Here is a 27328-nt window from a genome sequence, read left to right on the forward strand (position 1 = left end):
GTACATAGTTGTTTGTCCTGGATAACGCATACTCGTGCGATTTTAGTTCAAAATATCCCAATATTTCTAGACCTTAAAATGTTCATGAAGTACCTCCCATTTCCGTGTTGATACCTTGTATAAAAAGTCCAACAGAGCATTTTCGCAGACAGAAGCGGGGAGTGACATTGACCAGGCAAATGGCTGTATGTAAGATGTTCTACGACCTGACAGCAAAGCTCCTTACAGGAGAATTGTTTAATTTCTCGTCTCTTCAGGGTAAAGTGGTGCTGATCGAGAATGTGGCGTCTCTCTGAGGCACGACCACCAGGGATTACACCCAGATGAATGAGCTCCATGAACGGTACTCCGACAAGGGGCTAGTGATTCTGGGGGTGCCCTGCAATCAGTTCGGACATCAGGTAAGAGGGGATGCATTTTCTTATAATTCTAAATATGGGCTAATGTCACTGTCACTTCTTTCTCATCATAGCCTCCCCCATCCAGTTTTAGAAATGTAAGCTAATTTAGGACTAAACCATTTCTATACAATTTTAAAACTCATTCTATGTTGAGAACAGCAAAAACAAGTTAAAATGACCCAGCCATTATCACTTTGGTTGCTGTTGCAAAGGCAATTTTATAAGTCATTTCACGCAATTCTACTAATTTTGCCATCGGCTGGGAAAAAATACCAAGGTTGGGCTTCAGTGTCCTTATACTGTATATAGCTATAGGCCTAGTTTCAATTCCTAGTGAAGGGGAAAGGGCACTATCAATTATGAAATTAGATGGTGTCCATCCAATTTGAGGGTTCCAGCTATGGCTTTTGACAATGGACTCACCTTGATATTAGGCCACTTTTGAGATCAAACATCTAACACATTTTTTTTTCTGTACATGTTACATATTCTTCCCATCTACTCCTGCAGGAGAACTGCAAGAATGAAGAGATCCTGATGTCCTTAAAGTATGTCCGTCCGGGAAATGGCTTTGAGCCGAAGTTCCAGCTCCTTGAGAAAGTGGATGTGAATGGGAAGGACGCCCACCCACTGTTTGTGTACCTTAAGGAGAAGCTGCCGTTCCCAAGCGACGAGCCCATGGCCTTAATGAATGACCCCAAGTGCATCATCTGGAGTCCCGTCTGCAGGACTGACATCGCCTGGAACTTTGAGAAGTTCCTCATTGGGCCAGCTGGAGAGCCATTCAAGCGATATGGCAGGAGATTCCTTACCAGCAACATTGAGGGTGACATCAAGGAGCTTCTCAATACGGCTAACTAAACCGTCCATGTTGGTCACACAGAAGCAATGGTGGGGAGTGGAAATCATGTCAATGACTAGTAATGGCTTTTCAAATGATTAAGTATTGTCACACTTTGGGACATGTGCTTGGCCATAACTTAAAAAAGAAACAACTTTCAACAGCTCCCCATTCAACAAATACTTCCTCCATACAAGATTAGCTTCTGTGTGACAGCAACACACCCATTATCTTTTCAAATCATGTGCCGTGCTCTCATATGCAAAAAGCTACTGTGTTCTGAACTTTTATTAAATGAAGACATCCATTGAAACCAAGCCTTTTGTGAGAGGGATGTCTGATGAAATGTAAAATACTTAACATAAGTTGCCTTTGGCCCATGTAAAGCACGACTGTGTTTCAAGAAGTTGGCCAAATAAATTATTTCCCCCTTTGTGTTGTCTGTCTCAAGTCTTTTACAGGAGTTTCATGTGATTAATGCTCAGGTCAAATGTGAAAGTGTGGCGTGAGCAAAAATGTGCTGTTGCCCTTAGATGAGGATCTTTGGTCAGTTAATATTTTCCCCGGTTAAGGTAAGGATTGGGGGAGGGGAAGCTGCTGATACTAGATGTGCACCTGAGCCAAAAAGGCTGAAAGAGAATGGATTTTTTTTTCTCTCAGAATAGCCAGAGGAAGTGCAAGTCATTCTGACAGGCAAAATTTGGTTATTCAGGTTCTCAGGTGAATGCCATTCTGAATCATTGAGGCTGACCTATAAGTAGGTCAATGAATCATAGCATGATTACCTCGTCAGTTCCCATCTGGAACACAACCAAAAAAGGTTACCAGTATGGTTGTGAACAGGCAGTAGATTGTGAACTTTATTTTTGAGAATTTCTAGCACCATTTGAGTGGGGAGGGGATTTAAATGATCTGAGGGAAGCAATAGCCTGATGTTAAAATGTGTCATTTAGCAGATGCTCTTAACCAGTGCATCTTAGTTAGCTAGGTGTGACAACCACATATCACTGTAAGGAAAAAATTCCTGAAAGATGTTTATTTGCTTAGATGCTTTGAATGCCATTTGTTCAGTTCATTCGATGACTTCAGGAAGTTATTCTGTAAAAAAACACCAAGGAAATGGATGCAATTTCAGGTTGCATCACATTATTGCCTAAGGATATGGTGAATAACCGTATGTACTCATGCAATACACTTTAAGCAAGAATGTCTAATGTGATGAAATAGCTGTTTTCTTCCAATTCTTACTGTTCTGAAAAGCAACTTGTCCAAACAAGACACCTTTTAGGCTTCCAGTCTTTATTGTATTTTCATTCCAAATAATTCTCCATTAAAAATGTATATTGCAGATATTGGCAATATGATTAATATTAGAACAGTATTTTCCTATTTTTTGAAATAGTGTGATTATTACAGTGGCCACTAGCCAGTACCCTGCCCTGAACCTTAGTAACATGTTACTAGCTGGCTACAACTCGGTACTCTTCCCTGCACCTTAAAAGACTGCTGCCCTAAGTACATAGTAATTTAACACGGGTCACTTTAATAATATTTACATACTGTATTATAGTCATGGCCCATTCTATATAACTACTGCTGTACACACTGTTTCCATTCATATACTGTTGATACTGTCTGTACACCATATGATATATATATTTATATTTCGGACTCTGACATTGCTAGTTATATTTCTTAATTTTACTTTTTTGGATTATGTGTATTGTTTTGCTTGGCATTACTGCACTGTTGGAGCTAGAAACAATCATTTTGATGAACCTTCGGTAACATCTGCAAATTTGTGTATGGGAACAAACTTTGATTTGATATTTAGATCTATTAAAGATATTTGACATAAACTTGAAGCTCAAAAGGCTCAGTTCCTCATGAGGATTGTAAAGAAAATCAACTTTAAAATCAAATCTGTTTTGGACAGCTGGATGTCTTTTTCATTTGCTATAGAATACTAATTACAGATATATAAAGAGTTTCTATTCATTGGCATAAATATGGTTATATTAATCATGTAATCATCTTAGGAGGGCATAATCAGAAATGGACTGACCAGCAAGTATGACATCTGCAATCCCAAAGACATTTACATGCTGTTGTGCCACACGAAAAAACAAGACAAATGCCACTGAGCTAGAAATGATCCTACAGGAAATTGATCCATGAAGTAGTTACTGGCAGAGCCATATACTGTACAGCTCCGGTTACTGGTGTCTTGTATGAACCTTTACAAGACACTTGGCGACATAGAGAAATATTACGGTAAGGTCAGGGTGTTGAATCTGGGTAACTGGTATCAGAGACACTGATTCCTGCCATCATGTAATGCGTTGCAACCACTAGCCCTCACAAGCTGAACAGCTACTACTGAAGACTACTACTACTCAATGGGACACATTTAAGTGTCAGTTAAGAATATAGAGCTATGTAGCAACAGTCCAACATGCAAGCAGACCGATTTGTAGGAGTCCTTGGTCCATCCATTGATGAGCAAACTGTCATGTCACCAACATATTTTATTTAACAGCTGATTGGTTGTCTGAAAGTCCATTATTGGGAGAACACAGATGCCTGCAGTCCTAAACACACTGAGGACGCCTTTAAGTTATTGCTGTCCAAATTCTATTTAACGGATAGGAGCCTTGTGAACAGCAACAATTTCAAGTTTCATAAATTTAGCACCTTTCATACACATCACATTTTGCATCACACAGTGTGCTTTTAAGAAAAAACAAAAGCAATTTCAATTAGGACCGTAATACCGTAAAGGACAGGTAGTCTAAGGATAAGTCATAGCGGGGCAGTCGAGGGGGTCCATTCAGTCAGCAATCAAATTTTCTTCTAAACTACAGCAATATTATCTAGAAATGTACGAATGGTCAGGGCCTCGCCACATCATACATATTTAAAATTTCAGATGTGATGAAAGTAAAACTAAAAGTGCCTCCTTTTTAAACAGGTTGCAGGATTAAAAGGCCGCTGTTGCTTTTGTGTGACGAGGGGGCACAGCACACCTTTATCAGGATGAGACTTCTCAGAGAAAAAGGGGTACCCTTCCCACAATATTTATTTGTACAGTGAAGCAAACATTTGTACATTTGGCTCTCTGTTCCAGTAAATACTACACTTTTGACTACTTTAACACCTTATAAGTGAATTTGTGCACTTGTGGAGAAACAAAAAAACTAGACTCAGTGCTTTCATTTCTAAATGATAAAACAGATGTACGAAATATCCTGTACTGTCGCCTCATGAAACATTTGATCTCAAATCCAAAATGCTGGAAAATAGAGCAAATGTACATATTTTAGCTTCACTGTTCAAATAAATACAGAGGGCAGTGTATGAATGAGAGAGTTAGCATGCTGGGCTTCCTAAAGAGCAGGCGCTAAGGTCTGACTGAACTCGTGTCTATGAAAATAAACAGCCTCTGCCACAGCTTACATCAAGGCCCAGTAAACAGGACTTTGATCAATTAAACACAGGCGCTGCAAGCCAACCCAAAGGAAGACTAAAATGAGAGGGCCCGAGTGTGTTTGTTTCTGTGAGTGTGTAGAGGGAACACATCCAGTGTGACTTTCTAACTGGATCCATTCACAGGAGGTAGAAGGTCACAGGATCCATCGGTGTCATGTGTTGAATTGTGTGCATATCTCAATGTTAAATACAACTTTGCATAAATTCACCCCTGCACTGGAGGGTTATCATCACAGATACCACTCGGAGACAACTCAAGGACAGGTTTCTCTTTCCCCCAATCCGTCAGTGAAGTTGGTACAGTTCTTTACAATGTACAATTTGGAACACTTTGGTAAAAACAAGATTCTCATTTGGCTTTTTTTATTTTGTACTTTTCTAGTGGGTAACAGAAAAGTTTGTGTTAATAATACCTATGCATTTTAGGGTACAACTAACATTCTGTTTGTCCAGTGAGAGGATTCTTTGCCTTCTATTCCCCTTATTTTTTCCAAACGAGTAAACTAGGTTTCATACATCAGCAGGCCACCAGCTCTGGGAGGAAGTCTCGAGGGTCACGCATCCAACAAGGCTTTTGGCTCTTTGTGACGATGTATGAGCAAAATAAAATAAAACACAGGGCTGGGGGGGGGGAGTTAATAATATCGACTGAGAAGTCTTATGTCACTGAAGTAGCTTGGTGTGTCCATCAAAGTATCTCTTTTGTCATTTTTTTGCTTCAGTGCATGTCCCTGAGCATCAGCGCTGCTCAGTTGGTATCCATGTGATCGGCTGTTTCAGCGGTGGCACCCCCCAGAGAAGCAGAGGGCGGAGGCTTGGCAGGGACGTCGCCCGCGTCTCTGCGTTGGTAAAATAGCACGTAGGCTGCTTTTGTCTGTGGAGGGGAGAGGTGGAGATAGTGTTACACTGTAGCAACACTGACAACACCAAAGGACAGGAAGTCAATGGGAGCTTTCATCACTGCTGACATTATTAATTAATAGACACGGAACACATGGAACAACAGACTGAGCATAACAAACATTAGCAACACCTTCCTAATATTGGGATGTGTCAAGTTGGCTGGATGTCCACTGTATGGTGGACCATTCTTGATACACACGGGAAACTGTTGAGCATGAAAAACCCAGCAGAGTTACAGTTCTTGACAAACCAGTGTGCCTGGCACCTACTACCACACCCTGTTCTTCTTCCGATGGCACTGAGGAGTACACCACATCAGTCATTGGCTTTATCAATAAGTGCATCGAGGACGTCGTCCCCACAGAGACTGTATGTACATACCCAAACCAGAAGCCATGGATTACAGGCAACATTCTCACTGAGCTAAAGGGTAGAGCTGCCGCTTTCAAGGTGCAGGACTCTAATCCAGAAGCATATAAGAAATCCTGCAATGCCCTCCGACGAACCATCAAACAGGCAAAGCATCAATACAGGGCTAAGATTGGATCGTACTACACCGGCTCCGACGCTTGTCTTATGTGGCAGTGCTTGCAAACGATTAGACTACAAAGCGAAGCACAGCCGTGAGCTGCCCAGTGACACGAGCCTACCAGAGAAGCTAAATAACTTCTATGCTCGCTTCGAGGCAAGTAGCACTGAAACATGCATGAGAACATTAACCGGTCCTGGTCGACTGTGTGATCACGCTCTCCTTAGCCGACGTGAGTAAGACCTTTAAACAGGTCAACATACACAAAGCTGCGGGGCCAGAAGGATTACCAGGACATGTGCTCCGGGCATGTGCTGATCAACTGGCAGGTGTCTTCACTGACATTTTCAACATCTCCCTGATTGAGTCTGTAATACCAACATGTTTCAAGCAGACCACCATAGTCCCTGTGCCCAAGAACACGAAGGCAACCTGCCTAAATCACTATAGACCTGTGGCACTCACATCCATGAAGTGCTTTGAAAGGCTGGTCATGGCTCACATCAACACCATTATCCCAGAAACCCTAGACCCACTCCAATTTGCATACCGCCCAAACAGATCCACAGATGATGCAATGTCTATTGCACTCCACACTGCCCTTTCCCACCTGGACAAAAGGAACACCTACGTGAGAATGCTATTCATTGACAACAGCTCAGCATTCAACACCATAGTGCCCTCAAAGCTCATCACTAAGCCAAGGATCCTGGGACTAAACACGTCCCACTGCAACTGGATCCTGGACTTCCTGACGCGCCACCCTCCAGGTGGTGAGGGTAGGTAGCAACACATCTGCCACACTGATCATCAACACTGGAGCCCCTCAGGGGTGAGTGCTCTGTCCGCTCCTGTACTCCCTGTTCACCCACGACTGCATGGCCAGGCACGACTCCAATAGCATCATTAGGTTTGCAGACGACACAACAATGGTAGGCCTGATCACAGACAACAACGAGACCGCCTATAGGGAGGAGGTCAGAGACCTGGCCGGTTGCTGGCAGAATAACAACCTATCCCTCAACGTAATCAAGACAAAGGAGATGATTGTGGACTACAGGAAATGGAGGACCAAGCACGCCCCCATTCTCATCGACGGGGCTGTTGTGGAGCAGGTTGGGAGCTTCAAGTTCCTTGGTGTCTACATCTCCAACAAACTAGAATGGTCCAAACACACCAAGACAGTCATGAAGAGGTCACAACAAAGCCTATTCCCCTCAGAAAACTAAAAAGATTTGACATGGGTCCTCAGATCCTCAAAAGATTCTACAGCTGCAAAATAAAGAGCATCCTGACTGGTTGCATCCATGCCTGGTACGGCAACTGCTCGGCCTCCGACAGCAAGGTACTACAGAGGGTAGTGCGTACGGCCCAGTACATCACTGGGGCTAAGCTGCCTGCCATCCAGGACCTCTACACCAGGCGGTGTCAAGAGGAAGGCCCTAAAAATTGTCAAAGACCCCGCCACCCCAGTCAGACTGTTCTCTCTACTACCACATGGCAAGTGGTACAGGAGTGCAAAGTCTCAGACAAAAAGGCTTCTCAACAGATTTGACCACTAAGCCATAAGACTCCTGAACAAGTAATCAAATGGCTACCCGGACTATTTGCATTGCCTGCACCCCAACAACCCCTCTTTTATGCTGCTGCTGCTCTGTTCATCATATATGCATAGTCATTTTAACTTTACATTCAATTATCCCAACCAACCAGTGACCCCGCACATTGGCTAACCGGGCTATCTGCATTGTGTCCTGCCACCCACCACCTGCCAAACCCCTCTTTTATGCTACTGCTACTCTCTGGCTATCATATATGCAGTCACTTTAACCATATCTACATGTACATACTACCTCAATTAGCCCGACTAACCGGTGCCTGTATATAGCCTCGCTACTGTTATTTTCCCACTGTCTTTTTATTTCTTTACATACCTATTGTTCACCTAATACCTTCTTAAAAATAAATAAATAATTGCACTGTTGGTTGGAGCCTGTAAGTAAGCATTTCACTGTAAGGTCTACTACACCTGTTGTATTCAGCGCACATGGCAAATAAACTTTGATTAATTTGATTTGATTCAAAGGCACCTTGCCTCAATGCTTAAAAAAAACTTTCTTTAACCTCTCTCCTCCCCTTCATCTACACTGATTAAAGTGGATTTAACAAAGTGGCATCAATAAGGGATCATAGCTTTCACCTGAATTTACCTGGTCAGTCTGTCATGGAAAGATAAGGTGTTCTTAATGTTTTGTATACTCCGTGTATAGCTTTCAAACGGGTAATAACGAGTCCCACATCATAGAAATGTATATACATAATCACATTTTCTAAAATAACATATACAGTTACACATGAAAGTAAGGGTTGAGGTGGCTCACTCACCACAATCTGATCCTCTGAGGCAGCTGAGACACTGCTGTCATCAAAGTAATGCCACTTCCCATCAGCCTTGTTCTTGCCGTAGGCTGTGTCTGCAAGTAAAATATATTGGAGGAACATTATAAAACTATGGTCATGGTGGACTAAAGTTGAGCTCGGATGACTATGATGAATGGTTTCCACTAGCAGGTCTGGTTAGTCACCAAACAAGAGCTTGGCTAAAACACACAAAAAGGTTTGAGCAAATCGAAATCGACATCAAAGTTGACAGTGAGTAAGTGGGAACCAACAGTCTAATTAAATACTGCTGATTATAAGCTCAGTTTCCTTAGAGGAAAGGCATAAGCCAGACACCTTATCTGTTATCATACATTCTGCATAGTTGGCCTGCTTCAGGTTACCAGGTACTAAAACAAATACCTATGTTAGCAGATAGTAGTATTCAAATAACAGGAACAGAGTGAATATAAAAATAACAATGGCCTCCGATCAACTGCAGTTAAACCTGCCTTTCAGCAAACTGTTCTCTGTTTTCCCAGCAGTGCAGAGCGATTAACTCCAATTTCGGTTATTTACGTTTTAAACCACTAAAAACATTGAATTCATTTTTTTCTTTCTATGAGTTCAATTCACAATTTTTCCAGAGATGAATCAGATCAAGCCCAAACTGTGCGATGTAGTATGGAGCTGTAGTTTCCAACAAGCCAATATTCTACATAGTTTAGCGCAGAAAACATGGTAATTGATTACAATGACTATCATCCATTGCGCGCCTACTTGTTCGTCTGTGGACAGACAAAGAGGAAGAAGACAGAACACATGCGATCAAGAGGGGTAGAAAGCAGTTGCTTTGCGAGGCATCTACCTGGAGATACATTATCTAAGTGATCAATAGATGGTATTCATAAAAGTACGCCTTATTTACTTTGACGAACTAATAAAATTGTGATTTTTGTCAGGCAGCAGCTCTATAGAGATGAGGTGACTTGGAATTAAATAAAGTAATCAAACAAAACATATGTAAAATACACAACTGAAATAGAATGTGACTTAATGATGGTTAATAAGTGATAAACAGTAATAGGCAGTCACTACCATCATGGGACTTTTATTAATTGTTTTATTCTGTGTTACAGCACTTAAATGCACTAAGCATTATGTGGGTTAATGTTGAACAAAAATTGAAACCGAAATGTGATTTTTTTAAATAATCGAATCTGAACCAACCTCAAAAAGCACCAATTGCTTCACACTATTTCCCAGGTAAACAGAAATTTGAAATGTAACAAAGTGAGAGCGGACTGGTTCATTAATGTGGGTGGGGTAGGGTGTGTGTACTGTGTATCTCATTATCTAGGTCTGCAATAAGGTTGGACCTGACCAGAGTGTTGCTCGCAGAGGCAAACATTACTCACAGTGGCCTCCTCCCATTCCTCCATAGTGGTTGGAGACTGCTATGAGGTCATAAACATAGGGGCCGGCCTTGGGGTCACACACAAACTCAGACATGTTCAGGTCCCTGTGTGGAGAGAGAAGACATGTCATCAGCAAAACCTGCCTTTTACACCCATATACAATAAGTGACAGCTAGAAACATAAGCACAGGGCTGTACAGAAAGCCATTTTTTATTATATCAAATGTGATTAATATTGGACATGGCAGCAGCACTGAACCCAGTGTGGGGGGGATGATGGTCAGCCAGAACTACAGCTGATATGATGGTGAGAGGGGTGAGGTACAACAGATGGCTCTGTCGGTCTCAAAATTCCTCAGTAAGCATGAGTCAGGTTCTTGGAAGCAGCAGTGGTTGTCTATGTCAGCAACATTTAGTTCTACTTCTTGCTGGATAATGTGACTCAGTAGGGGTCAGTGAACACAGGGAGGCTCCTAGGCATTCAGCGAGACAACCTCCACACAGGTTGCTTTTATACCACGGCACACTATTCCACTGGCTTCATGTCACCACCTGGGGAATAACTTGGGTATTCTGCAAATGGAAAATACATTTTTTTTTTTATGGTTTAGTTGAAAGGCCTTTTTTGTGATTGTGAAATTTCCTTGTGAGCAGTTATTACAGGATAGCATATGGTTAGAATCATCTTTGTCTGTTGGAGTGTGACATCAATCTCCCTGACAGTTTAGACACACTTCACAAATATGTGACCATGATTTCCTCAAAATGGACAAAGACCTTTTTTCTGACATATCTAGCAAACCAGCACCCTCTAGTGTAAAAGCTGTCAATACCGTGGGTCCATAAAAGTTGACTACAAAATCAAAAGGATGCTTTCATAACTTCACCTCTTAAAGTACAAAGAATAAAGAGCACAGACAATGTCCCTTCTTAATGTGAATAATTTATGAATAAGAGTGGTTTAAAAATCTAAAACAAACAAATGTTTTACTATCTGGTCCAAAGAACAGAAAATACAAGAAAGACTATATAGGTGTCCATTTTGATAATATACCTGTTGATCCAGCCAGTACAACATGCATTCTTGGTGTATTGATTGATGAATTGTCATGGAAACACAAAGACAACCTCCAAGATCAGCAAAAATGCCAGGATACTTGGCAAAATTAGATATCTCAAACAGAAGCACTTCTCTGTCTCTATTACATAATGATCTCCCCGTTCATCAGTTACTTAACATTATATGGGCCAGCACACCATACCAAACTACTATCAATCTGTCACCTGCAGAAACACTCTGTAAGAATAATAACACCTGCCGTTTTTAGAGACCATTCTAGGGAAGGGCTTTTTACCTTTTTTGACAGTTCGAGTACAGGGCAGATTTTTAAATAATTTTTTAATAATAATCTGGAATAGATTTTCTCAAAGAGTGACCATTTGAAACGACAAGATGAAAGAAATTTGTCAGGGTTACAAACCAAAATCGGTCTTCTTTTCGATATACAGACATTCAGTTGAGTTTATTATGCCTGTTCCTTGGAATTTCTGAACAATTCTACATTGAACATGGCATGGGAATGAATTAAGGCCAGGACATCTGCTTGGTGAGTAGGCCCAAGCTTAATGAATCTGATGAAAATATGCTTAGTCTTTATCAAACTAATATTTTTGATTCTTTTTATTGTGGAACCTTAATTTTTAGGGGGGGATGCAATTATTCCAAACTGATACAATCATAATTCATCCCCATGTTGGAACACATATTTCCCCACTTCAGTCAACCAGTCCATTTTGAATTTGTGATAAAACTGTCATAATTTGGCAAGGAATGTAGCTTGTGTATCCCATCAGTTTGATACACAAAATAAATGCCTATAAAAATGTAAGCGCACACAGCACGCATGTGTAGGCAGCATTCGGAACACAATTGAGTGAGTCGGACATGGAGGGTAAAGGGAATTTAGGGAGCAGAACTTTGTGGTGCTTGGCTTACTTTTTGTTGTGTCCCGCAAACAACACATGTACAAATGGAACACCAGAGTCAAAGTATATTAAAGTTGTCTTCAAGACAACATTGACAAAATAGGTTCAGTATTTTTTTTTAAATATCTGGTAAAGATTGAGTTTTGACTAGGTTTGAATACTCGATTACTTATGCCCCTCCCTAGACCATACTGCACATGACTTTTTAAAAAAAGGAGAGAACTCCTGAATATTTAGAAAATGAATTCTTTAAAAAGTTGCTCCATTTTTTTATGGCTCTTTAAAATCAGTTTTACCCTCTTTCTTCTAATTCACAACCACATATAAATTCAATAAGTACTCAACAAGAAACAGACAACATCTACGTCACCCACATTCAAGAACAACCAATTCTGAATTACCTACAGAGGCTCTATGATCTGGCACTCACTCCCAACTGATTTTGCCAAGCTATCCCGTCATTGTTTGAAAACATTTGAAAAGAGGTACCTACTGTACATCACAGTTCTACATCCCCAGTAGCTGGACTTTTACTGTTACAAACTATTTCTATGTGTGCAAATAAACTAAACGAGGAAACGTATCTGTCAGAACCTCTTGGTATAGTGCTGTCTGTACCTGACAGGGAAGTCCACCACAGTGTCCAGCTTGTCCCTCCAGCAGCGGTTGTATGAGAAACGCTTTAAGTGGACCACCAGGATGCGAGGCAATGACCACAAGTCAAACTTCTTTGTGGCTTGTTGGTGCTTCTTACAGGTGGGGCAATACCTGTTAGGACAAGGTGAGGCATCGTTGATATCAGTGAAACCGACAGAAACACAGAAAACAACATTATAAAGTAGTGGTTTCAATGATTTAGCGAGTAGAGTAATGAAGGCCTGTTTCTCTTGCGCCTGGTCTCACCATGGGTCATGTTCTCCTAGCGTCTCCATGGTGGTGAAGAGCTCCATGCATTCCCTCAGAGCCACTGTGGCTTTCTTCTTCTGGGCCTGCAGCATGCTCTCGTGCTTCTCATAGGCCTACAGTACACACAGAGGATAGAGGACTGAGCCACACAGACAGATACACACTGTATAGACATAGACTGGCATCCAAATTTTGACATTAATAAAAGGGCTTTAGGTCATCCTAATCAAGTCAACTGAAAACTATACTAACCTCTGCTTCCTGATCATCGTAACACAGTTTCTTTGTGTCCGAGTCCCAGTCAATCGCCACTGTGGAATGTGCTATGGAGGAGATTAGGAGGTTTGGTCAGCCCTCAACATACATCGAAAGACGGTTTTCTAATGGCAACTCAACAAACATATTTTAACCACCTGCCTTTAACTATAAACATTGCGAAAAAAGTTTAAAACATGTATTTCAAGATGTTTTCTCCTCTTGTAACTGGTCAAAACACTGAAAAGCCAGAGGCAAGACTGAATACTAACTATTGAGTTTGAGGAAGTTTCCTTCACAAGGCAGTGGACTGATGTTGGCCGTTCCGTAGGAGTTGACCATGCTGAAGGAGAAGAGTTTGGGCGGGGTGCTGGAGCACTGTTTGGTTTTAGGGCCATTCTCCAGGTCTGAGGCTTCCTCCTCCTCCCCCGACTGTCCGTTCTCTGGCTCCGGGCTCACCTGGTGATCCATGGCCTCCTCCTCACCTGGAACCAACACACACAAGTCTGAAATCCCAATATCGGATTCACACAAGCCATGTCAGCCCGTGGCAATGAAATATTGCACTTCTACATGAATGCAAAACTAAAGTCTGCTTAGTACACAATTTATCATGGGATAATAAAGAAACCAATAGGTGTACAAAATCTAAATTACTGTGCTGCCTTTACTGCTGCTGGAGCACTCTGATCCATGTTGTTGCTTACCCTCACACACACCATTCCCGTTGGACCTGTTGGAGGTCCCGGAGTGGTTGCTGCCGTTGCTGGAGCTGCAGGACGCCCCTTCTGACAGGGGGCTACCACTCCCTGCAGTGTTGTGATTGGAGGATGATGCGGAGCACTCAGCTGCCAGGCTGCAGCTGGCCGAGGAGGCAGAGGCATTCACCCTCCCCTCACCGGTGGAGCTCTGACCGCGATTCACGTAGCGCCTGGAACGGGAAAACAGTGGGTAAATATCGCACGTTAACCTTTTGCCACGTGCTATTCCCACATTTAGCACACTAAGTACATGTTCAATATCTCAAGTCTATGTGCTGTATACTGTACATATGAGCAGAAGTGGAAACAAAAGCAGGCCCACAGACAGACAGCGTACCCACCCGATCCTCTCCAGCACCTTCTCGTAGAGCATGTCAGCAGCCAGGTTCTGCCGGGGAACAGTGATGAGGAGGGGCTGGCCGAACAGCATGGTTCCCGTGGAGCCGCCTGTGTGTTTGGAGTGGCGTTCTCTGAAGTACACAGGCAGGTTCATCCTCTCCCTGTCCTCCTCCGCCACCTCATACCTGGACAACAAACATGGAGAATGATACAGTAGCACACTTAGGGTGTTCCGTTTTTACGATTTTAATAAAAAAAATTATCTGTGGTGGATACTGTACAGTGCCTCCAGAAAGTATTCATACCTCTAGATGTATTCCACATTTTGTTGTGTTACAGAAATATCTAATTTACTTAAGTATTCACACCTCTGAGTTATTACATGTTAGAATCACATTTGGCAGCGATAACCAGAAAGACAACCAACTGTAAAGTCTCTAAAGGCTTTCCACACCTGAATTGTAATATATGTGCACATTATATATTTTTTTAATTCTTCAAGCTCTGTCAAGTTAGTTACTGCTAGACAGACATTTTAAAGTCTTGCCATAGATTTAAGTTAGAACTGTAACTAGGCCACTCAGGAACATTCTGTCGTCTTGGTAAACAACTCCAGCATATATTTGGCCTTGTATTTTAGGTTACCGTTGTGCAGAAAGGTGAATTTGTCTCCCAGTTTTCCTCTAAGATTTTGCCTCTGCTTAGCTCTATTCTGTTTCTTTTTATCCTAAAGAACTTCCTGACAAGCATACCCATAACATGATGCAGCCACCACCATGCTTAAAAATATAAGAGTGATATGCTGATGTGTTGAGTTTGTGTATTCAGGCCATCAAGTTAATTTCTTTGACACATTTTTAGTTTTACTTTAGTGCATGATTGCAAACAGGATGCACTTCCTTCTTTTCACACTATAATTTAGGTTAGTATTGCAGAGTAACTAAAATGTTGATCCATCCTCAGTTTTCTTCTAATCATAGCCATTCAACTCTGTAACTGTTTTAATTATCCTCATGGTGAAATCCTTGAGGGGTTTCCTTTCTCTCTGGCAACGAAGTTAGGAAGGACACCTGTATCTTTGTAGTGACTGAGTGTATTGAAACACCAGCCAAAGCGTAATTAATAACTTCACCATGCTCAAAGGGATTCAATGTCTGCTTTTTTTGTTTTTTTTTACCCATCTACCAATAGGTGCCCTTCTTTGTGAAGCATTGGAAAACCTCCCTGGTCTTTGTGGTTGAAATTCACTGGTCGACTGAGGGACCTTACAATTGTATGTGTGGGGTACAGAGATGAGGCAGTCATTCAAAAGTCATGTTAAACACTATTATTGCTCACACAATATGAGAGCAATAACAAGAGTCCATGCAACTTAAGTGACTTGTTAAGCAAATTTTTACTCATGAACTTATTTTGGCATGCCATAACAAAGGGGTTGAATAATTATTCACTCAAGACATTTCAGCTTTGAATTAATTTGTAAACATTAAAAAATAAAAAGAAAAAAAATAAATCCACATTGACATTGTTGGGTATTATCTGTGTAGCCCTTAGCGACACATCTCAATTTAATCCTTTTTAAAAATCAGGCTGTAACAAAACGTTTAAAAAAAAATCAAGGGTTGTGAATACTTTGAAGGCACTGTAAGTGGTTATTCTGTAAACTAATTTCCCTGGGACATACCCAACCACTGTTCAATATGTTATCTTCCAGTGCAAGAGAAGAGACCAGGCTTACACAAATATGTCATCTTTCTCCATGATTTGGTTGAGTCCGTCGTCTCGTCTGTAGATCTTGTGGAACCGGTGATTGTAAACATCAGCCACCACCATCTAGGAAGACAGGAGGGAGCATTTATGGTTTCCTCTCAACTGGAGTCCCTTTATCAGACCCGTCAGTGGCACAAAATGTTATCCTCACAATTGAAAAAAGGCTACAAAGCATTAAATAATTTTAACCTAATCTACACATTTACTGGCCGATAGGGTTGGGTGGTATCCACATTTTCATACCGTTTCTGTACTTTACTGGGGTATACAGTATTACCGGAAGCCATCTTTTTTTTTTTTTTGGTGTGTGAATTTCTCTAGTCTGGGCACCAGCCTTTAGCTAACATTCCACTCCTTGCCACTGCCAAAGAGACTGGCATTTCGGCAATCACAACATTCAATATGCAGCTGGATATATGTCAGAGTTGCTCATTGGTTGTTAGAAATAACATTAATATTTTCCATGGCAACATGTTGAACCTTAAAATAGGAATTAGAATTATAACAATGTCAAAAACAAACATTTAGCTGTTAGATAGGCAAGACGTTGTATTTTGAGGCTTAAAATCAATGCAAATAGGTTTTGTGGTTGGAATTGCAATGTGTTTAGATTGTTCGTAAATTCAATCTGGAGTGCTAGAGTATGCTCTGGGCATTTGTAAATTTAAGAGTGTTGTCAGATTGTCCATTCGTAAATTCAGAGTGTTTCGCTCTCGGAGCGTTCAGAGCGCACACTGGAGGCTCTGGCCGAGGAGAAGGGTTGATCCGAGAGTTCTGACCCCACAAAGAGAGTCAAGCACCCAAGCTAACTGGCTAATGTTGGCTAGCTACTTCCAAACAACTCACTCTGCCAATTTTACTTGCCCTAGCAGAGCTGGTTAAGCTGTTTTCATGTTATCCATAGCATTGGGGAGTGTAGCTGTGATGCTGCCAAAATTTTTATTACACTTTTTTTTGCCAACATTTCTTTACACAGGCCATTATCAACAGGTGTTGAGCGTTCGTAAATTCATCAGTTATTCTGCACTCTGGCACAACTCAGACGAGAGTGCTCTGAAATCAGAGTAGATAGCCAGAATTTACGAAAGCACCCGTAGTTTCTGAATTTAGACGTGCTGTGTGGACAAACAAAAAACGGTTGCTTAGCAAACCTGATACCTCTGTTCTGAGGTGTGTTAAAAAAAAAATGTTGAAGGTGATACAGTCCAAATATTTGGATAATCATTGTGATTGAAGAATAGCTGAGGGTTATCGAATCAGGATCAACTGCTCTGATCTCCTCGAGCTTATTAACAATAGAAGATATTTGTAGATGGCAGAAAGGCCCATCTCTGTTCGCTAAAGAGACTGGTACTCAGGCTAGAATGTCTCTGCTGTAACCAAGAAGCTTGATCTTGACACCAGGCATGGATGCCCCAAATCCCCCCTATTTTAAATGTTTTACTGTATTGAAATGTCGAAATATATGCTAGAGTATTGCCAAGCCTACTGACCGATACTTTTAATCCTATCAAGTCACAACAAAAATGTCATCATGAGCACAGAAGCATAAAGGACATGTGTGCAAATGCCAGGCAGGGACTGTAAAAAGAGAGTCTAAAAGTACAATGGCCCTTATTCAACGAGCAGCACATAAAGGGTAAAGTTCTCACATTCTCAGCGAGGATTCCAGAAAGCCGGGACAAGGCGCTGCACAGGTCTGTCACTGAGCCAAGCTTGGGGACCACCACTCGGTACTGGAGATGAGAAAAAAAGAGATGCAAAGGGAGAGAAAGAGAAAGATGGAGAGACAAATATTTTGACTTCGACAGATGGTATGACTGCCGTCCACTCTGAAATCGAAGGCGTCGCAGCAGTATGTACAAAGACCACTGTTTCTAGGTCCCCATTAAAAAACTGGTCTTGTTTTGAGAACCACCTCAATGACTCAATGAGTATAGGCAAATATCTTATTTACTTTGCAGACCTCATCACGAAAACAGAAACACAATAGGGGCACCTCTGAACATTAACCATACACAGACACTATATTTGAATGAAATTCAACTAGCCCAGGTTTAAACTAATGAATGTTTTGTCTGTGGCTGTGCTTAAGAATATTACACTACAGTTCAAAAGTTTGGGGTCACTTAGAAATGGTAGTGTAGATGGTCCACTAAGAGTATCAGATACCTTGACATTCTAATAACACCCAGCCACAGGGATATTGTTGGAGAGAATATGAAACCCTTTCTAAAATGCATTCTATTAACATGATGCTGGCACCTGTAATATATTATCATCTACCTAATCTCCCTCTATATATCCCAGATAATTACTTTGAAGATATTTACAGGCATGTTCTAGATTTTATTTGGGGTAACTCTCAGCAGTTTAGGTATAAAACATATATATATATATTTTTATATAAGTCAGTCTTCCCCCAAAAAAGGTGGATCTGGTCTCCATAACTTCCGGAAGTACTACTGGGCTATCAATGTCAAACATATCAGTATTTAGTTGTCATGTTGGAAGGGAGGGGCAAAACCCGGCTGGTACCAGATTTTGAACTGGCTTGGAATTTTTGGCAGAGTAAGACCACAACTGAACAATCACCCCACTGTTACAAACACTAGAACCTTGTGGGGTATAAATCTCCTCCGTGGCAAAAAAAGAGTATCCTAATTGGATGTAATACATTTTTGAGGTACAGAATACATTATCTGTTAGATCTATTTGATGAGCATTCTAAGCAACTCTTAAGCTTTACCCAAATTACAGAGAAATATAAGCTGCCACATAATGAATATTGGAGACACCTCCAGCTACGAAGTTATTTGTCAAAGTGGTTGGGAAACACCCTTACATGTCCCATAGCCAGCCCGATAAAATAAATAATTTATAATCTGCTACAGGAGCAATTGTCTGATCCTTTAAATAAGGATCAAGTACAAATGGGCAAAATATTTGGCTCTACATATATACCACAAAGAGTGGAAATAATGCTTGTCTAATTTGAATACTATGTATAAAGAAATGGTAAACACATTTATTCAATTGGACTCCACAAAGTTAATACCAGAAGACCAAAGTTGGATATGTAAAGGTGATGGTGCCTCTAATACACATATAATCTGGTCATGTCAAGTGCTAAGAGATTGGTGGAATAATATACAAGTTGATTTTGAGGTTATTAAGAAAGTTCCTGATCACAGTAAAACTGTATATGTTAGTCCTCATCTTCAGCAGTTGAGCCTATGTTTTCACTTCCTTTGAAAAGAGATGGCTTATCCTGGCCATCACAACTGCTAAGCACTTACTCTTAAGGCATTGGAAGAAAGAAGATCCCCCCCCCACTCCCTTTGATGAACGGGCCAGTACCATAGCACAGCTGGCTAGCTATGAGAGTTTGTTACTCGCTTCTGGATAAACTACTTTGAATATACTTGGGGCCCCTTTCATTGCTTGGTCAAATTGACCTTAAAAGGTGAACTGTATCTAAAGTCAGTTTATAATGGGGTATAGCAGTGGTGCTATTATTTATTATCTATTCGTTTTCTCTTGTTATTGGTGTGTCTGATATCATTGTTTGGTTTTATATTACTCTGTGTTTGTCTTGTCCTTTTCGTCGTTGTTGTGAAATCCTTAATCAATAAAAAAAGATTGTTATAATAATGACAGTGTAACGACATTGAGGGGGAAACGCAGCACACATCCAGTGTGTGTGTGTGTGTGTGTGTGTGTGTGTGTGTGTGTGTGTGTGTGTGTTACCTGTGTGGGTCTGGACTGGGGGTCAATGCGGACCAAGAACACCTCCATAGTGCGGTCCTTCTTCATGGGCAGAGGGAGTGTGAGGTAGCAGAATGGGTCAAAAGTCACAGAGATCTTGGCACATTCTGGACACACCAGAGTGGATTTGAACAGGCCATGGAATATGTCCACGATGATTGAGTCATTGCGCAGGCGATGATTAGTCCATGCTTCCTTAGCTACAATCTGTCACTCAGAAGAAGGAAAAAAAAAACTTAAGAGATTTGTACAGAGGTGATCACAAACGAGATAGGACTTAATGACAATGCTAAGGGAAATCCTCCTTTCCAGCATCACCAAGATTGTGTGTATGTGTACCTCGTCTGGCCGCCCCCCTGCATCTTGCAGGGCCAGGTAAGGCTTCTTTTTAACACGGTTCAGGTCTTCGTGGAGCCCGTCCATCAGGAAGGCCAGCAACTCCTGGGAGTCCTGCTGCTGGTACCCTGAAAACTGGGGGGCGAAGCGACCCACTTGGGTCTGAGATAGAGGGGGAAAACAGGGTGGAGGTTAGCAGAATGTGCAGCTTGTTAGTCACAAGTAATTATGAGAGTGTTTCATGCTCATTGCTGTCTGCAATGAGTTTGTAAATTAGTAACTGACTATAGGATAAATCTACTGGTAACTGACAATTGGAAAATCTACTGGTCAAAAAGAGGATGAGGAAGGTGCACTCCAACAGAACTACATTGCAGTAACTTATAGAAATTCAGTTTCATGTATCCGTGGTGATGCTCACTTTAAAGGTGCGGGGAGCCACATAGCTGCTGCGGCTAAGCCACATCTGCTTGACCAGGTCTGCATAGGCCTCTGCGATCTCCCCCCTCATTCCTAATGGATTCTCCCGGTTGATCTCCGCCTCATACTGGTCATCCAGGAAGTACTCCGTGAGAGGACACGCGTTGCTCAGGCACTGCAACAAAACAGTGAGGTGAATAAGGGGGAAATATACAGTTCAAACTTTGTTTGGTGTGTGTGTGTGAGTCAGAGAGCCTGTCTAAGCCTGGGAGTCTGTGGCCTGCTCTTCCACACCATCAACTGATTTAGAGGGGTAAGTACAGCTCGGTCTTAGACAAGGGATAATTGGATGTCTTAGACAAGGGAAATATGCTCTATAGCAAGACATATCCTGAAATTTAAATTAATAGTCAGGCGTTCATTTGCTTAAATCACTGATCCCAGCGGGAGCTTAGAGACCGGCTTCTATTCGAGCCAGGCGTCTATTTCCTTAAGGCACACAGCTTTTGCTCATTTGCATAGTTAACTGAAGAACTGTAATATCCTATGCTTCACGGAGTCGTGGCTGAACGAGGACACGGTTAACCTAAATCTAGCTGGTTTTTGTATGCATCGACAGGACAGAACGGCAGCTTCTCGTAAACTCAAGGGCGTGTTTCTCTTTGTTAACAACAGCTGATGTGCAATCCTAAAAATAAGGAAGTCTTGAGGTTCTGCTTGCCTGCTCACACCAACTCATTCAAGCGTTTTTCTTTACATTTACCATTTTGTACATTGTAGAATAATAGTGAAGACAAACTATAAAACAACATATGGAATCATGTAGTAACCAAAAAAAGTGTTAAACAAATCAAAATATATTTTATATGAGATTCTTCAATGTAGCCACCCTTTGCCTTGACAGCTTTGCACTCTTGGAATTCTCTGAACCAGCTCATGAGGTAGTCACCTGGAGTGCAATTTCAATTAACAGATGTGCCTTGTTAAAAGATAATTTATGGAATTTCTTTCCTTCTGAATGTGTTTGAGCCAATAAGTTGTGTTGTGACAAGGTAGGAGTGATATACAGAAGATGGTCTTTTACCAAATAGGGCTAAGTCCATATTATGGCAAGAACAGCTCAAATAAGCAAAGATAGTCACTGTGTACTTGTTTCTCATGTGACTATTTATATATTTTGAATTAAATCTTTAAATCTGCATTGTTGGAAATGAACCCGTAAGTAAGCACTTCACTATTAGTCTACGAAGCATGTGACATAATTTGATTTGTTTAATTCCAGCATTTTAATAAATTTCTTTCTTTCCTGCATTAAATGTGTTAGCATTTTCACACTGTCAGGTTTCAGGGGGTTGTCTTTATTCCCAAAGACGTTTACTGTTTTTGTGCTTGCCAGTTAGCTAGCCGTTCTCAGCTGTTAGCAGTTTCTTACTAGAGATAACAGATTGCCAAAATGTTTGTGTCATTACGGAATTATTTAATGTACTAAATCAAACATTAAACCAAGTAAACAATTCATGGTAAACTCGTAAACAATTCATTTAGACTGGTGTTTACTTCTTTGAAAAGGGCTTTTATTTGCTGAAATGCATGCCATTGCCCAGCTATTAAAAAAAGGCACAGGTGGCTATGGACTGAGTTTAATTTAGTTTTACAGTACCCAATATTTGCTGTGGGGTCCATATGAAATCTTTGTGCAGTACATGCTAATGTGAGTTTGCACACAGACCTTGTGTGTGTGTGTGTGTGCGTGCGTGCGTGCGGTACCTGAAGAGCGGAGTTCATAAAACAGGTGTTGCCTAGGTTACTGAGACCACAGAGGCCAGGTTGGGATGGTGACTCTCTGTAGTTGTAGGAGGAGCTGTATGAATTGTAACCTCCCAATCTGTAGAAACAGTAAGGTTTAGTCCACTGTTTAACAGGTCAAACATCAATGGATTGTTCAAATATTCCAAAACATGCACTATCGGTCAAAAGTTTTAGAACACCTACTCATTCAAGGCTTTTTCTTTTTACTATTTTCTACATTGTGTAATAATAGTGGAGACATCACAACTATGAAATAACACATGGATTCATGTAGTAACCAAAAAAAAAAGTGTTAAACAAGTCAAAATATAATAATTTTAAATTCTAAAGGATACCAATAAGAAGAAGAGACTTGTTTGTGCCAAGAAACACAAGCAATGGACATTAGACTGGTGGAAATGTGTCCTTTGGTCTGATGAGTCCAAATCTGAGATTTTTGGTTCGAACCGCCGTGTCTTTGTGAGATGCAGAGTAGGTGAATGGATGATCTCTGCATGTGTGGTTCCCACCGTGAAGAATGGAGGTGGTGTGATGGTGCTTTGCTGGTGACTCTGTTGGTGATTTATTTACAATTCAAGGCACACTTAACCAGCATGGCTACCACAGCATTCTGCAGCGATACACCATCAAATCTGGTTTGCGCTTACTGGGACAATCATTTGTTTTTCCAACAGGATAATGACCCAAAACACACCTCCAGGCTGTTTGACCAAGAAGGAGAATCATGGAGTGCTGCATCAGATGACCTGGCCTCCACAATCACCCAACCTCAACCCAATTGAGATGGTTTGGGATGAGTCGGACAGCAGAGTGAAGGAAAAGCAACCAACAAGTGCTCAGCATATATGTGGGAACTCCAAGACTGTTGGAAAATCATTCCAGGTGAAGCTGGCTGAGAGAATGCCAAGAGTGTGCAAAGCTGTCATCAAGGCAAAGGGAGGCTATTTGAAGAATCTCAAATATAAAATATGGTTACTACATGATCCCATGTGTTATTTCATACAATGTAGAAAATAGAAAAAATAAAGAAAAACCCTTGAATGAGTAGGTGTTCTAAAACTTTTGACCGGTAGTGTAAATGGGACTCCATTGACTTGGTCTGACTGGCTAGTCATATCCCAGTGACTGCATATTGTGGCATAGTGATAAAAACACAGTTTGCTTGCCTATTGCCAGAGGAGGTGCTGTTGTTCAGTGTATAGCCAGAGTTGCTGCTGCTGTCCCCATTTGTTACTGTTGAGGAGATGGTTGTCGACGAGTTGGAAGAGAGCTTTGGAGAGGTAGTAAAATTCCTGGATGTAGCCGTACTGGATCTGAATAACATGAACATAGACTTACTGGATAAGTTTCAGACACATTATCTGATATATACTATTTTCTGCATTCAAACATTAGGGTTGAGCGATATCCAGATTTTCATATAGTTTCTCTCTCATGCCAGGAATTACGGTATTACTGTCTTAGTACACAAGGGGGCGCCTGAAATGGTAAAGAGCCCATTGGATGTCTATTACCAGAATGCTAACAAAGTCAGCACAAAAGCTAATTTCCATGGAGGTTGCTAGCTAAATATGCTTACAAGAGCAAACTAAAATAAACAAATAGCAAAGACAGGCAATCCAGCTCTGAATGTAATTTTGTAAATTTACAAGCAAATGTGAACGAGAGAGATTGTGTGGGGGGAGCAGTCAGGCTGAGAACAGAGAGGAGGAAAAAAACCACACAGAAAACCAAGATGGCAGCACCAGTTGTACAGATAACCCATCCAAACGGGCTTTGACTTCTGAAACACAGCAGAAAGCTAGCACAATTTGATGCCCCGTCACCTTATTAATTAAGTCTTACTTTGATAACTAGCAAGTTAAACTTACGTGAATTCTGTGTTTTTCCACAAGGGAAAAAATATAAAGTGTATAAGAAATATATTGCTGCATTTTGTAAACACATATCTAAAATGCTTTTAATTGTAATTTCTGCTCAGTATCAGACAAATTTTGTGCTTCCGTTAACTTCTCCACTCAGATAAAAATTCCCGAATGGGCATTGTATTAGCAGACAGCGCTCCTCTGACTGATGTGTTGTTTGGTGTAGTCAGCCTACTTTTCTCTGTCAGAAAAACATTAGGAAATGTAGTCCGCTACATTCTTTCTATGATAAAACATTGGAAATATGATGGCCATGCATAGTTTTTGAAAAAAAGACCTTGCTTTTTCATTGTAAGCTCATTTACATGGGTGGCTGCCAGCCAAATACTGTTGCTATTCGGTTGTTATCTGATGAAAATGAAGCTACTATCTGCCAAATGTGTTGCCCTAAAGTATTTTCTGCAAAGGAAAACTATAGTTGCATATCCTTGATTAGACTATTGAAGTAAATAAAACATTTTCTATATAAATAGCAACCCCGGTCAATACATAGCTAAACTCACCTGCTCCCACTTTCTCCCATTGTGCCATTTACAAACATGACTGGCTCAACTGTTCTGGGGAACTATGGCAATCATGGCTTCATGTAAATGTAAAATAATGTGACAGGTAAAATAAAGAACGTGATCTGCTTTATCTCCTAACATATTGCACAAGTGGACTACAGGTATTTACTTCAAAAGTAGCTACAAATATTAAAACTTCAAAGGTTTTTCAATACTGTTGAAACTATCTCGTGGCTATTACCAAATACCCTGGTATATAGTATACCGCCCAAGCCTATCAGACAGAAAATAGTATATGTGACAATTTAAGCCATTTTAGTCAACAAGGTGGTGTTGCAAAGCTACAGGTAATTTATTAAAGTTACGCGAATCTTCTGAAGAAAATCTATGACAATCTATCGTAATTTATACTTGGATTTTTTTATATTTTTTATGTATTCAGATATAATATTCATTTTTTCCCTGATATTTTCCACTAGACGTTCAAGACGGTATCTAGTATGGTTCAAGAGAAAATAGCCTAATAATTAAAAAATGATCAACAATGGCATTATTTTCAATAAACTCTGCAACTATTCCAACTATTTACTGTTCACACCTGTCGCCAGTTTGTGGCCAAAACATTGAAAACAAATACATAGACATTTTTTTTTTTTACACATTGTAAAAACAATGTAAAGGATATTTCATGCTGAAACCCCCATATTAAAACACCAATGGGTTTCACTATGTTGATGGTTAATATTTAGGATAATGTTTACAGCTTGGTCATTCTATTCTTTTTTTATTTAAAAATCTTATTTTTTCTTAAATTTGACATGTAATAAGGCTAAAGATAATATTACAGACGCCGGTGATAATCTGAAGTACCCAAAATGGCCACGAGACATCTTGTGCTAGATAACATAATATCCTTGAAAGATAACAAAATTCTAGTAGTTTACTGATGAACTTCGAAAGATCCAGTAATATAGTGCCGCTTTGCAACCTTAGTCAAAGTCCTAGAATTGCGGATGGGTAACCATATAACGATAGACTTACTTTGGATGGGAGGCTTGTCTGGGCCACGTGCCGTCCTCGTTCTTGCATTCAATCACGAGCACCTGTGTGGGCATCACACTAGTGAGAGCCATGCTGAACCCAGCCTGGAAATGTATTCGTAAAACCAATACATTTTCCTAATATTTTTCAGATTAGATGATTTTCTGTTCTCCTCTCATTTTAATTCAAGTACTTTTAAAGTATCAAGGTATTCCAGTATTGTAATTTCAAAGTGCCAAATTCAAGTACTTTAAGCATCTCAAGCGAACCCTGCCCATGAAATTATAAGCGACGACACCATTGCAGCTTCCCCTCAAAAGTATTCACGTGTGCGGTGTGTCTAAAGAAGAAAGTGCCAGTGGGCAAAGGGTCTAGTTCTAGCTGTGTGTGGCCTAGTAGTGAGTGAGCGGATTTGGATGTTGGGATGGAGCCAGTACTCTACCTGGCCCTGGAAGAGACCAGCATCCTGTACGGTGCTGTCTGGCTTGTTCAGCTGCTCGTACGTGTTGCTCATGTACTTGTTCCACAGTCGAGTCTCCTTCCCCGTTGGGATCTCAAATAGTGACCGCATCTGCTTCTCTATGGTGTCTGGACAGGGCACACACAATATTTAGTTAATTAAAAGTCAGAAGTGGCTGAAGATGATACATATCTAGTTAGTTCACACGTCAGTTTGCTCTCTGGCTCACAGTACAGTACACTGTTCTCTCTCACCTATAGTGTCAGCTTTGCTGAAATGACGTGTGACCACATTGTCCATGTTGTCATTCTCACACAAGTTGAGCTCCAACAGATAGACCTCCACTTTACAGTGCTTGACAAACATGCCGTGTTCAACCACCTAGATAGAAAGCACAAGGTTAAAGAGAGAGACTAAAGCAAAACAGTGAAAATATACATTTTTAAATGGTATCACCTTTCTGACGATAGGACGCTGGCCCTCAAGGCAACCATACCAGCTGACAAACTTGTTCCACGCCTCAGTGGGCACTAGGACATAGTCCAACTCATCTATAAGGTGCTCCTTCAGGATCTGGGTCTCATGGTCTAAGGAGAAAGAGAGAGTGTGTCAAGGTAAGTTTATGACAACAAGTATATAGAGTGCTCGTTTATAACTAGTTTTGCACTTAGAATCACTTAGAATCCTTAGAATCATGCTCACAGCAGAGACAAAAGAAAACACACAGGCCTACACAAAGATTAAAATACAATGTGACATTTTGTGGAAGTGAATATAATGCCTGCATTACCTGAGAACAGGCCAGAGTTGTCAACAGGGCCGGGATAGAGACTGTGCTCTCCAACATTGTACATATCCCAACTGTCAAATCCCACATATTTCTTCCACTGCTTGAACCACCGACTATCAATCAGAAACCTGCAAAAATAAGTGCTACTGTATTGGGTGTAATGATAACTTGCAGGTTAAAATGTATATCACACAACGGTAAAACAAATGTTTTATATAAACTTGCCCTGCATGCAGACAACCTGTGCGACTAGTTTCTAAATTATGTCTAACAATTGCTCGGTTTCAATCGGTGAC

General features: G+C 40.9%; 1 protein-coding gene and 1 pseudogene across 1 annotated transcript in view; one reads left to right on the top strand and one right to left on the bottom strand.

The window, feature by feature from the left end:
- Nucleotides 1-125: 125 nt before the first annotated feature.
- On the top strand, nucleotides 126-1675 carry LOC135541899 (glutathione peroxidase 2-like; annotated as a pseudogene).
- Nucleotides 1676-3752: 2077 nt separating this feature from the next.
- The window catches only part of LOC135541898 (ubiquitin carboxyl-terminal hydrolase 4-like), a 32934-nt gene continuing 9358 nt past the window's right edge, over nucleotides 3753-27328 (bottom strand). The window contains exons 2-22 of the mRNA XM_064968388.1: nucleotides 27033-27160; nucleotides 26699-26829; nucleotides 26497-26623; nucleotides 26225-26370; nucleotides 25783-25844; nucleotides 23477-23623; nucleotides 22269-22386; nucleotides 20503-20676; nucleotides 20085-20243; nucleotides 19728-19952; nucleotides 17630-17713; nucleotides 15946-16040; nucleotides 14210-14392; nucleotides 13815-14038; nucleotides 13380-13592; nucleotides 13105-13175; nucleotides 12850-12965; nucleotides 12565-12714; nucleotides 9961-10064; nucleotides 8549-8637; nucleotides 3753-5605 (exon numbers count right to left, since the gene is read on the bottom strand). Coding sequence (XP_064824460.1) covers nucleotides 5480-5605; nucleotides 8549-8637; nucleotides 9961-10064; nucleotides 12565-12714; nucleotides 12850-12965; nucleotides 13105-13175; nucleotides 13380-13592; nucleotides 13815-14038; nucleotides 14210-14392; nucleotides 15946-16040; nucleotides 17630-17713; nucleotides 19728-19952; nucleotides 20085-20243; nucleotides 20503-20676; nucleotides 22269-22386; nucleotides 23477-23623; nucleotides 25783-25844; nucleotides 26225-26370; nucleotides 26497-26623; nucleotides 26699-26829; nucleotides 27033-27160 — 2872 coding nt within the window. The 3' untranslated portion in view covers nucleotides 3753-5479. The remainder of the gene's footprint in view (nucleotides 5606-8548; nucleotides 8638-9960; nucleotides 10065-12564; nucleotides 12715-12849; nucleotides 12966-13104; nucleotides 13176-13379; nucleotides 13593-13814; nucleotides 14039-14209; nucleotides 14393-15945; nucleotides 16041-17629; nucleotides 17714-19727; nucleotides 19953-20084; nucleotides 20244-20502; nucleotides 20677-22268; nucleotides 22387-23476; nucleotides 23624-25782; nucleotides 25845-26224; nucleotides 26371-26496; nucleotides 26624-26698; nucleotides 26830-27032; nucleotides 27161-27328) is intronic.

This window comes from Oncorhynchus masou, chromosome 6 (assembly GCF_036934945.1).
Source record: "Oncorhynchus masou masou isolate Uvic2021 chromosome 6, UVic_Omas_1.1, whole genome shotgun sequence".
In the NCBI taxonomy this organism is placed as follows: domain Eukaryota; kingdom Metazoa; phylum Chordata; class Actinopteri; order Salmoniformes; family Salmonidae; genus Oncorhynchus; species Oncorhynchus masou.